This window comes from Taudactylus pleione, unplaced genomic scaffold, assembly GCF_031769625.1.
Source record: "Taudactylus pleione unplaced genomic scaffold, aTauple2 ptg000172l, whole genome shotgun sequence".
Lineage (NCBI taxonomy): Eukaryota > Metazoa > Chordata > Amphibia > Anura > Myobatrachidae > Taudactylus > Taudactylus pleione.
In genome coordinates, this window is record NW_028284574.1 from 9,047,504 (window position 1) to 9,060,016 (window position 12,513).

A 12,513-nucleotide genomic window follows, 5' to 3' on the forward strand; every position below is an offset into this window, starting at 1 on the left:
TATTGCAAACATTTTATTGCAAAATGTATTTATATATATAATTGGTAATTTGGAGTTGTGCGTCTGTGATTTGTTTTTTTTTTGTGTCTGCATTAACAGTCTCAACAGGTAGCACCTCCCATTATAAATATTCAGGGTGTGCAGTCTACTACCCCCTTTCCCATATACACTATACCTTTTCAAACATGATACTACGTTTTCAGTTACAACTCCCTTTTCTTTCTTCCTCTTATTTCTTCCGTTAGTAGTCTGGCGCCCCTTTCCCAGCACAACACCCCTAATCCAGCACAGCACCCCTCTCCCAGCATAGCACAACTTATCCAGCACCCCTTTCCCAGCACAGCACCCCTAATCCAGCACAGCACCCCTTTCCCAAAACAGCAACCCAAATCCAGCACCCTCTCCCAGCACAGCATCTGCCATCCAGCACCCCTCACCCAGCATAGCACCCCTCATATAGAACCCTTCTGCCCTCTCCCAGCACTGCTCGCCTCACCCAGTAGCACAGATCACACAGTCAGCTCAGCATCCCTCACTAAATGCTGAGCTGGCTTTAATCAAAAGATTTTTTATAAAACTTACTTTTCAAAGCTGGCTGGCTGTGCATCCACCCCTGTAGTTGTCTTACAGCTCCTTAATCCTGACTGTGCTTTGTGGGGGTGGTTGGCAGGCTGCAGAGTTAGTCAGGCTCAGCCTGCTGGTCTCCACAAAGGCCCGTGGGAGGAGGAGCTGCTGCAGCTGGTTGTGCACAGCAGCCCTCTTCCAATGGCCATTTTTGCTGCTACTCTCTGCTGAGTCTGCTCTCTGCTCCTGCTGCTGGCTGTATGAGCTGCCGATTGGAGCTGACCTGAGATCACGATAGGCTAGCCAGAGCAGAGCCACAATCCTGGCCAAGTGCCCTCTGTTTGCTGCCCGATCGGAGATGTCAGCTGAGCTCCAATTGTCGACGCTGCACAGCGGCAGTTATCTGCCCAGCCGGCCCGCATCAAGCTGATGCCCGTGCCTGCCCCAAAACTCTGCCGGCCCTAGGCTTGGAATGTCCTTAAGCAATCTAAATGCCCTAGGCACTTGCCTAGTTTGTCTATGCCTAGGGCCGGCCCTGTGTACACAGCTGTACATTGTTTCTCTAATTGGGATGCAGTTAGAAAGCCAACGGTCGACATGACGACAGACGGTTTCCCGACTGTCAAATCCTGGCAAGGTACTAATGACAGGCATCGAAAATCCCGACACCTGTCATCAGACCTAATCCGGGAGCCCGACATCTGGCATACTGAACGAAGGTAAGCTGGGCGCTGAGCGTGGACAGGGGGGTGATGGTTAGGATTTAGGGCTCCCGTAGGGATTTAGGGTTAGGCACCCCCCCAAGAGGGTTAGGTTTAGGCTAGTGGAAGGGGGGGTTAGGGTTAGGCACCCCGAGGGGAGGTTAGGGTTAGGCACCCCCTTGGGAGACTTAGGTTTAGGCTGCAGGGAAGAGGGGGTTAGGTTTAGGCACTTAGAGGCAGGTTAGGGCTAGGCACTAGGGAGGGAGGTTAGGGTTAGGCACCCCTAAAGGAGGGTTAGGGTTAGGGGGGAGTAGGGTTAGTAAATACTTATCTTTGGATCTGCTAGGATCTTCACTGCTGCTGGTCTTCCGGCATCAGGGTTAGACATAGGTCCGGCGGTATTTCATACCGATCCCCTCTAATCAGTCTGTATATTTAGACCAAATTGTCTTTGCACTGTCACAGTATATATTAAAAAGGAAAGAGTTACAATATTGAAGACACTATTTTGTTTTGTTTGCTTATTTCTCGTTGATCAGAGGAGAAATGTCTAAGTTGTATTGAGATTGGTGGTGATTTTTCTTATTTGTCTAAATATATACATACATTCTAATAAAGTATTCAGAGACCCAAAAAAAGAGATGGTCTTGCTAGACAAACAACATCAATATAGTAATATATGCTGCCTGTCAAACACACACAATCTTGGCAAAGCTTATAATGAAAAGTGGTATGAGATAGAATTGTCCTTGTGCCCTCCCACCACCCTTATGTTGTATATTAAAAGAACATGCACAGTTTATCAAACCATGCATATCAGTAACAGGGACTGCCACTTTTGTGGCTGAAGTGCTTGGTTTGTTGGGGCCCCCCCAGAAAACAAAACATCTTGGTGGTTTGGTTGAATCAAGCTACCAATGGGCTTAAAAGCTAACAATGTTAAATATCCTCACAATTAGATATCTTCATCATCACCAAATGTTAGCTATTCCCCATTGGAATCCACCGATACAGTCTCTGGACCTGATTCAGACCCACTCACTAGGATGCGTTCGCTCGTAGCTGGCCGATTTTTGCATTCTGCGCATGCGTATGCATCGCAGTGCGCATGCGCGAACCAGTGCGAGAGATCAGGAAACAATCGCTCATTGCGCATAGACTGCCCAGTGAGTGACAGGAGAAGTCATTTGTGGGTGGTGACAGGGTCTGGCCGCTAGAAACAGGGGAGTAGAGGTGCGATCGCAGGTGTGCCTTAGCGTCTCAATGCCCTTTCAGAGGCGTGCATAATTAACAGGCAGTGTCACCTGGTTGTATTTCACACTGAAGTAATCGTAGTGCTTGTGGTAGGGTATAGTCAACCTCAAGCGCTGCGATCGCATCCGATGGTAACCGATGTACCGTTGGTTGCATACACTTCCTGGTTATGACGTGCGCAAGTGGGCACCTTAAGACAGGATGGTGGGCATCTGCATACACAATGATCTGCCTTGCTGTCACTTATGCGAATTTGCATACTCTGGGTGCGAGCGTATGCTTCTAGGGAGCGGGTCTGAATAAGCTCCTTTGTTTGTTGTAATTGGCCGCAAAGGTCTTCTTCATTGAATTTATAGCTCATTTTGATAAACATTGTCAGATCTGGGTTGGATTGTGTTCCTGGACTGGGGTCCATGGCAAGAGCTGGAGTAAGAGTTGTTTGCAGAAAACTGGCTGGTTTGATGAAGAAGAACTGAACTAGGATCAAATTAAGGGTCTGATTCAGCATGGATCGCTATTTTGCTAATGTGCACGCAACGCAGTAGCTAATAGCGGTGTTATGCAAATGCATTGCGATCGCAGTATAACATTGCGATTGCAGCCTCACATAAGAGCGCCCATTTTCTCTTATCTCACATCCATAACACTAAGCAATATAGCGATACAATCGGTAACATCGAGTAACATTGGACCCATACGCTCACTTGCACAAGCCCAGACTTTACTCAGAAATTGCTAACAACCACGTATGCTACCAGTGCTATGGCTGGCACGCCTGCGTACACCCGACCATGCCTTCATCACGACCAATAAACGGCACTTCCTACCAATCACTCTACTATAAGTCTGCGTAGCCTCTGTGATCGCAGTCCTGATGTCAGTGCCTGGTTGGCGCACGAGCACTGCGATACATATGTATGCGCAGATGGCAACAATCACCAATTGTGTGCGTATTAGCAACTACGTTCCTTGCTGAATCAGGCCCTAAGTTCAGTAATACTAGAAACTGGATTGGACCTGATAATGCTATACTTTGGAACTGGGCTGGGCTGGGACCCGTAATACATAACACTGGAACCGAACTGGGACCAGAAATGCATAACTCTGGGATCAGTAATGCCTATCTCTGGATCTGGGCTGGGATTAGTAATGCAAATCTCTGGAACCGGGCTGGGATCGGTAATGCATATCTCTGGAACCAGGCTGGGACCGGTAATGCATATGTCTATTTTTGCACATTTCACTAATATATTGATTCTCTGTCACCCTTTTTACTACGGTCAGTGTCCCCTTTGTTTGTGTTTTCTTGTGATACAGAAAGAAGCCTGCCTGTGAATTAGCTGTCATTGTGTGTTAGATCCTGCTGCTGAAGGTAATACACCCACCCAGTGGGCTGTCACAGTCATGTAATCTTTAGTTTGACCAGTACTGCTTGTCCGCATATCTGTAGTTAAATGTAAAGTCATTATAATGGAAACAATGGATACAAGAATAACTTTTTTAATGTCCTGGTACTGGTGAGGAATTGTTGTTCTGGTAAAATAGAACTGAGGCGGAATTTGGTAGCACGGATATATGACCTCAACTAATTGGCTAAAACCAGATGAATTGATGGTGAATATTGGACCAGATCTAATACTAACATAGCTGTCATGGCTTCAGTGATCTGCTGTGCAACAGGATGGTGGCTGTTATGCTTGCTTCCTCTTGAAAATGATTGTTTCACAGTCAATTGTTGCTTTAAACTACTAGTCTTCTTGGTCCCCTTCTGTGGTGAGGATTTACCCCCAGAAGCAGCAGCTGCAGCAGCATCCTTCTTGGGAATCCTGAATAGGGGAGAAGTCAGTTAGCCTTTGCAAATTGAATACAGGAGGACTACCTCCAATCATTAATGCGGAGATTGATAATGAAGGTGTTGGTGGTGGAAATTGCATGTGCTGGGATCTATCCATGCTTCTGGTAGCTGATGCTGGACTGCTTGATATTATTTTACATGATTTTTGAGATTTTGCTAAATAACTTGCATGAACTCACTGTAAATGACATAACAGGGAGGAAGTGCCTAGATGGTTAACATTCCTACATTTACTTACATTTTAGCTTCACAAAAGGTACAGATGGCTTGACAAATGTTGTCATGATTTGGGAAAAAAATAATTCCATATGAAAGAGGTGGCTTTTTGGTCTTATTATCAGGCATGACAAATGCCTTATTATCACTGGCAAGAACTGATGCCACCGGTGGCTGGCTTACTTTGAAAAAGCAACATCCTCCTCCTGTATTTTATCAACTTCTTCTTGGCCAACACATTCATCATCAACATTCTCATTAACACTAGATACACAAATATCCCCCTCATCTTGTTGCACTTCAACAGTAGCCTCCTCAATTTGTATATCACCATCATTACTTTTACGAGTGTGAAGAAATGGCGGAAGGAGGCTTCTTTACAATTACAGTTTCAGAAATTTCATACTCAAACATAGCACTCGTGGACACCCTTAGGTGTATATTTACTAAAGTGTGGATTTTTAGAAGTGTAGATGTTGCCCATAGCAACCAATCAGATTCTAGCTACTATCTTCTGGAAGGTGCTAGATAAATGTTAAGTAGAATCTGATTGGTTGCTATGGGCAACATCTCCACTTCTAAAAACCCACAATTTAGTAAATATACCCTTAGACTCTACTCAGGAATCTGTGACGTTTGGGAATACACAGTTTGTTTTTAACCTTTAGGGAATATTCATTAAAGTGTGAGTTTATAGAAGTGAAGGTGTTACCCATAGCAAACAAATAGTTTTCATGTAATAGGAGGAACACATCTCCTTTGCCAGAATTGTTTTAGGGTGCAGATGATAGTGGGTATATACCAATGCACACAGGTCCTGAATCACCATGGATCGCAACTGCAACAGCATATGCAGATCGGCTGATGGTGCGCACAGTTCATGCATATGTATCACAGTTATGTGCGCAGGTTAGCATTGCGATCGTTCTGCGATCACTCACGTAGAAAAAAAGCCATAGCAGAATGAGTAATTGGAAGTCAGCCATTGGGGGTGGTGACGTGGGAGTGGCCAGAGAAACAGAGGCGTGCCTGTCCATTTGAACACCGTTGCATGGTTATGCATAAATTAACCACTGCGACAGCATACGCAGCTTGTGTACTCACTGTGTGTGATGAGGTTAGCAATTTTTGAGAGAGGTCAGACCTGCTGTAATTCTGAGTGAGGGGCCGATATTATTCAATGTTACCAATGTTTATGCAGGACTGCAAGGTATTACAGATGTGAAATAGCGGTAGTGGGCATCTCTATGCTGGCCGGCTTTGCGATTGCATTCATTAGCATCAGACCACCATGCGTAATCGCAGCTGTGATCTCAATAGTGATCCGTAGTGAATCAGGCCCATAGTCGCTTACACTGGAAGGAAAACACACTATGCAATTTTTAAATGATTTCTCTTTTTTTACACAAACACTGGCAATTGTTTTCATGCACTAGTGCAGTGGTTCTCAAACTCGGTCCTCGGGACCCCACACAGGTCACGTTTTCCAGGTCACACAGCAGGTGCACAGGTGTAGTCATTACTCACTGACACATTTTAAAAGATCCACAGGTGATTATAATTATTTCACTTTTGATTCTATAAAGAGACCTAGAAAAGATGCACTGTGTGGGGTCCTGAGAACCGAGTTTGAGAACCTGTGCACTAGGGGAACAGTTCTCCTTTGCGAGAATTGTTTATGGTGCAGATGAAGAGGGTGGGATACCATGCACGCAGAACAGTAATATATGCTGAGTCCCTCATCTAATCACACACTTTTTCAAATACACAATATTTTTTAATTGAATTAGAAAAGACTGGAGGTTTTTGTTTTAGACAACAGGAAAAAAAATATTTTCCTTTTGCAATTATTTGTTTCTTTAGAATAAGACTCAAAACAAAGAGGTTTTCTTGGGGTGCAGCAGCCTCAGACACAGTCCCATACCCTCTCCCTCCACTGAAATTGGTGTCCTCCTAATGGCATTTTTTATGCACAGCCCACAGTACCATACCCTCTCTTCTGCTCTCCTTTATGAAATTGTGCCCAATCACGAGGGAGGGCTCTTTTATATGCAATCCAAATCATGCCAGATCGACACCAGGAAGATGACATGTTGACTCAGATCCACTCAGATTTCATCGTGTCCGGTTTCAGGGAAAAACTGAGCCACTCATCTCTAGTGGACATGTACTGTATTTGGAGCCCATACAGTAAATGAGATAGCCACAGGCTCATAGACACAATAACACAGTTATAGCTACAAAATGTAAGCCGTGCTCCAGTTTTTTACTTTAAATAAGCCTAAATATCAGGAAGATTGATCACAGATTTCTTATGTTTGATTTTAAGGTTCATAATTATTTATTGAAAATTTGCCACTTGGTGGTGTGAATTCTGACAGCATCACACAGAGGTACATCCACAGAATGTGTAACGTAAACTTAAGTGCAAATATTTACACCAGTTTATTAATAGCTTCATCGCTGTGTGTCAGTATAGCAGTTGCCTATTTTTAATCACAGTAGCATATTCATTGTATATTGAATTGAATCTATGGGTTTTCTGCCTATAGCTTAAAGTATTGTGTTAAAAACGCAAAGTTATCCAAACTATTTTATTCTTATTTGCCAACATTTATTTGCAGCAAGTGCTAATTTGCAATATGTACAGTGTCCTCTAAGCCAGGGGTGGGCAAAAAGCGGCCTTCCAGTTGCTGTGGGACTACAAATCCTAGCAAGCCCACAGTTTGCATAGTATAAAATATACTGCAATGTTTATTAATGAAATAGCTGTAAGATATTTCAGTCTTTAATTCTGCAGATGCATCACCATCCAGCTTATCATAGATTGTAACACTTTTCTTGATACTCTTAAGTGTTTAATGATCTCTCCTGAGATATTTCATCCAGCGTGTGTTCACCACTCGAACTTTCCGTCACCATTCGTCTGTAGAGGAAGTATGTTTTGATAATTTGAATGTATGTGTCTTTAAATTTTTTAATTTTGAATGCATAGATGATGGGGTTCATTGCCGAGTTAGCATGAGACAGCAAAATGGCTATAAAAAGGGTCGGCTGGAATGCCTGGTACTTCTTGATATCTGGGGTAAAGTAAATTAAACAGTTGAGAATGGACAATGGTAACCAGCTGAGGGCAAATAGAAATAAGACCAGTGCTAGGGATTTTGCAGTCTTGTACTCTTTGCCATAAAAGACTCCATTGCTTGAGGTGCTTTTCGATAATTGTTTTCTTATCAGGTAGAAAATCTCAATATATAAAGCCAGCATGATCGTTAAGGGAAGAAAAACCCATCCAAAAATATTGAAGTAGACCAGGTAGTCCTTTGTAATAACACGGAGGAACTCGCAGTTTAAGTAGTCTCTCTCTTCCCCCGTTAGCTCGGCCCTGTTGTTCCATCCAAACATTGGTATCAACCCAAGTAGAAAGGATATAATCCAGACACACCAGATGGACAGACATATTCTCCTAGGCGTGATTACACTTTTATACCTGCAGAAGGAAATGGCTGTTATTCACTGTATGGACACAACATGGTGATTTAAATGGTCACCCCAAAAGTTTAATTCATATCAGCTACTTGATAATTAGATGTATGGAATTATTATATTATACTTTTTTTGTGGGCAAATAAGCAAAGATTAAAGTTAGTTCTAATTTATCTGCTTGCAGATTCTGCCAAACTGTATATTCAGTCCTCATTATGTATTAAGTTTAATTGTTATCCTGATATCTTCTAATGTACAGGACGTATCAAATGATTAAATGTCACTCTCACTCCTTTGAACACAGCTCTTTATGCCAAGTTGATGTGGAAACTGAGATCATTTGAGGAAAAGTCATGTGATTGTGCATAAAATGAAAAATACATTTAGTGTGCACACCAATAATTTTGTGTACATGTAATTAATTTGCTTGTACCATCCTTTCAAGCAGAAATTGCTGCTGAGTGCTATAAAGTCGTATAGAAGAGATAATTCCTGATGATTAAGAAGTCACAAAGACAACCAGAAAAGGGGAAATATAGTGGTTCCAAAGAAACCCACAAGTAATGCATGTGACACATCAACAAAGTTGCCAACATAATGTGAGCTTGTGTGAAAATACAAGTAAAATGCTGACAGCGTGAACAGGATGGGCAGCCTGCTTGTCTGACTATACTGTGTGCCTGCTCGTGATATAAAATGTACTGCTGTAGCTTTGTGTGACAATACATTTTCAAACAGCAAAACTCATGAAATACGATCAACCATTAGGCTAATAAGGCTGCAGCCTAGGGCGACAGGCATTAGCAGGGTTGCAGACATTTGCCATGCTGTCACAAAGTGCACAGGAGCTTGAAGGCGCAAACACAAGCGACCAAGACTACATAGCTTAGATGAGAGCAGAAAGGTGTGGACAGATAGATGCCTGTTGTAAATCAGTTCACTTACTGCAAGTGCTGCATTTGTTTTAAAAAATGAGGCAGTGATTTTCAACCTTTTTTAACTTAACAAAATGTTTAAACTGTCAAGGCACACCATTATATATAATATTAGTAACCAATATCAACATATATTTAATATATTTTTATATTTGTTATTATTTCTGTTCAAATTAGTAGAAAAAAAACAGAATTACTATGGGCCCATCACAATCAGGGCTGCCATCAGAAATTGTGGGACCAACAAAACAGGCAGGGCCCCCCCTCCCTCACCAAACGCACACAGTGCAGAAACCAAATGCTATAGGAAGGCGCGAGCTGCAGCTAACGGTATGTACGGCTAGTCCCACCTCTCCTTACAGCGGTGTATATCGATATGCAGAGCTAGACGCACGGTCCGGGGCGCCCTTAGCTTTAGGGGGGGGGGTAGGTTTAGGGAGCGTAGCAGGGTTAGGGTTAGGGTTTGGCACCCCTAGGTTGGAGGGTTAGGCACCAATGGGGGGGTTAGGTGTAGGCACAAAGAGGAGATGGTTAGGCTACTAAAATGGAGGGTTAGGGCTAGGGGGGAAGGGTACGTATACTTACCCAACCCCTTTCAGGATATCAACCATCAGGATGCCGCTGTCGATATTCTGACAGGAGGCATCCCGACAGCAGGCATTACATACCCATTCCGTGTCTGCCATGCTACCGCTAGGTGCCAATGACATGCCTCCAAAAAGATATATATATATATATATATATATACAGTATATATATATATATATGTGTGTGTGTGTGTGTGTGTGTGTGTGTGTGTGTATCGGCTGCCGCTCTTCAGGTGCCGTGGCTCTTCTCTCTAGGCCTTCAGTGGCGCGCGGTGACGTCATGACGTGCATCGGCACTGCAGACAGTCGGACAGCAGGATCAGGATCTCTCTGACTGCGGGCTCCTTTCAGAAGCGACAGGTTGGGGAACAGACCGCCCGGGGGCAACATATACAGTACCTCATTAGCGCTGGCAGTAGCGGCGGCAGTGGGTGTAGGACTCTTTCACCTACACTGGCTGTAGCGGCGGCGGGCAGGAGGCAGCAGCAGGCCTGGCCCCCCTTTTCTGTCTTAGTGTCCGGGCCCGGGAAAGTAGTCCCGACGGTCTCCCCCTGATGGTGTCCCTGATCACAATGACCCCCACTTAGAAAAAACACATCAATAGTGGCTGCGACCACGGAGCAGGTAAGTCGAGGAGAGGAGGGTGCGGATGGGGGGCCGCGGACCGTGCAGGGGGAGATCCAGGCCCCATAACAGCCGCACCCCCTGCACCTATGGTAGTTACGCCACTGTGAAGATGTATATGATGTGGGACAGGTATGTGGAGATGTAAATGATGTGGGACAGGTATGTGGAGGTGTAAATGATGTGGGACAGGTATGTGGAAATGTAAATGATGTGGGACAGGTATGTGGAGATGTAAATGATGTGGGACAGGTATGTGGAGATGTAAATGATGTGGGACAGGTATGTGGAGGTGTAAATGATGTGGGACAGGTATGTGGAGGTGTAAATGATGTGGGACAGGTATGTGGAAATGTAAATGATGTGGGACAGGTATGTGGAGATGTAAATGATGTGGGACAGGTATGTGGAGGTGTAAATGATGTGGGACAGGTATGTGGAGATGTATATGATGTGGGACAGGTATGTGGAGATGTATATGATGTGGGACAGGTATGTGGAGGTGTAAATGATGTGGGACAGGTATGTGGAGGTGTATATGATGTGGGATAGGTATGTGGAGATGTAAATGATGTGGGACAGGTATGTGGAGGTGTAAATGATGTGGGACAGGTATGTGGAGGTGTAAATGATGTGGGACAGGTATGTGGAGATGTAAATGATGTGGGACAGGAATGTGGAGATGTAAATGATGTGGGACAGGTATGTGGAGATGTAAATGATGTGGGACAGGTATGTGGAGATGTATATGATGTGGGACAGGTATGTGGAGATATAAATTATGTGGTACAGGTATGTGGGGGTGTTGTATTCATGGGAGTTTTAGAAAATGACCGGTAAAAGTGTTTATTCCAAATTTTTACAAACTTGAATAAAAACACTAAAAAACTACTACACGGACATTTTCCTGTACCCCAAAATGCTGGAAAGACTTTGGTGAAAAATACTTGCTGGCTATAATTTTTTGACCATTTTTAAAAAGAGCAAAAATCTGTCATTTTACAAAGTTTTAAAAACCTCCAGTACTTTCCTTATGACCACTAACAGTCTTCTAAATGGTCCTACAATCTCAGTTGTCACTTTTTTGGTGTCCAGAATGGTTTCGCCACTTTTTCATAAACTTTTCCCAGGTCGCATTTTGTAGAAAACTCATAGATCATCACCACGACTACCACAAATTGACATTTCTAATTGGCTCTTGCTTTTCTCAGGTGCGCACATTTATGCAATAAACATACTCACTTTTGCAAACTCACTCTTAATTGGATTGAGCCCATAATATAAATGTTAAATTGAATAAACTATATGTAACTTACCTAGTAGGTATCTTAATTCTCAAGTATCTGTCAATGGCTATTGCCAGCAGGGACAGGATTGATGCATTAATTAATATCATTATCAGGCAGCACATAAACAAACAGGAGTGAAAAGGTAACGGTTTACCCAGGCTTACTACAATGGCCAGCGGCATAACCAGGACTCCCACAGCAAGGTCTGCAAATGCCAGTGACACAATGAAGAAATATGTTGTATTCTGCAGACTTTTGTTTAATTTCACTGCCCAGATGACCAGGATATTGCCCAAAACAGCTGATATACCAATCACAGTCTCCACTGCAATGTAGGCTCTGTTATAAGGATCTAGATCTGTTGTTTCATTTGCCATTTCCAAAGAGTATTAATAATGATAATGAAGGCTTTCAATGCTCAGAAGGACGGTAATAAATACAAAAGGCTTGCCGTGTAGCATCTGTGTTCATTCTTCCATTGCACCAACTGGATAAAAAATAATTCTTGTTGGTGTTGTTTCCAAACTCCTGTAGCGATAGCAATTCTTACTTTAATGATTTTCTATAAAATGTTAAATCCTGCTGTTATTACTGGTTGTGTCAAAGGAATTGACTGGTGTACTTATAATTCCAGTGATACTGCATATGATCCGATTAAATGCTGATGGCTATTTGGATAGTAACTGAAGCATCTCTTATTTTTATCTTTGGTTACATCTTTAGAGAACTAACATAGAGCCCTGGCGGAAACCAATGTCTCCATATCTTAGGTGAAGCAAATGCTTAAAGCAATGAGGAAGTTGTATTTATGTCGTCCATAGCAACATACAGTACACAATAGAATATATATGTTTTTATAACCTACAGTAGCTGACTAAATGCCTGCTCTCATTTTTCTAAATGCAATAGGAAAATACCAGTTGCAATTTCATTTGTTACTGTACCTTATAAAGTTTTTTTGCACAAAATTAAATTTCATTAAATATAAGCAAACCCCAGTAT

At 43.0% G+C, this 12,513-nt stretch overlaps 1 protein-coding gene across 1 annotated transcript; it reads right to left on the reverse strand.

Annotated features, from left to right (window-relative positions):
• Nucleotides 1-7,036: 7,036 nt before the first annotated feature.
• Nucleotides 7,037-12,186, reverse strand: ADORA3 (adenosine A3 receptor). The gene is made up of 2 exons (XM_088475456.1): nucleotides 11,539-12,186; nucleotides 7,037-8,080 (listed from the first exon to the last, which is right to left on the reverse strand). Exons 1-2 carry the CDS (start codon nucleotides 11,886-11,888, stop codon nucleotides 7,441-7,443), a joined length of 990 nt encoding a protein of 329 aa, XP_088331582.1. The 5' UTR covers nucleotides 11,889-12,186; the 3' UTR covers nucleotides 7,037-7,440.
• Between the last annotated feature and the right edge of the window lie 327 nt (nucleotides 12,187-12,513).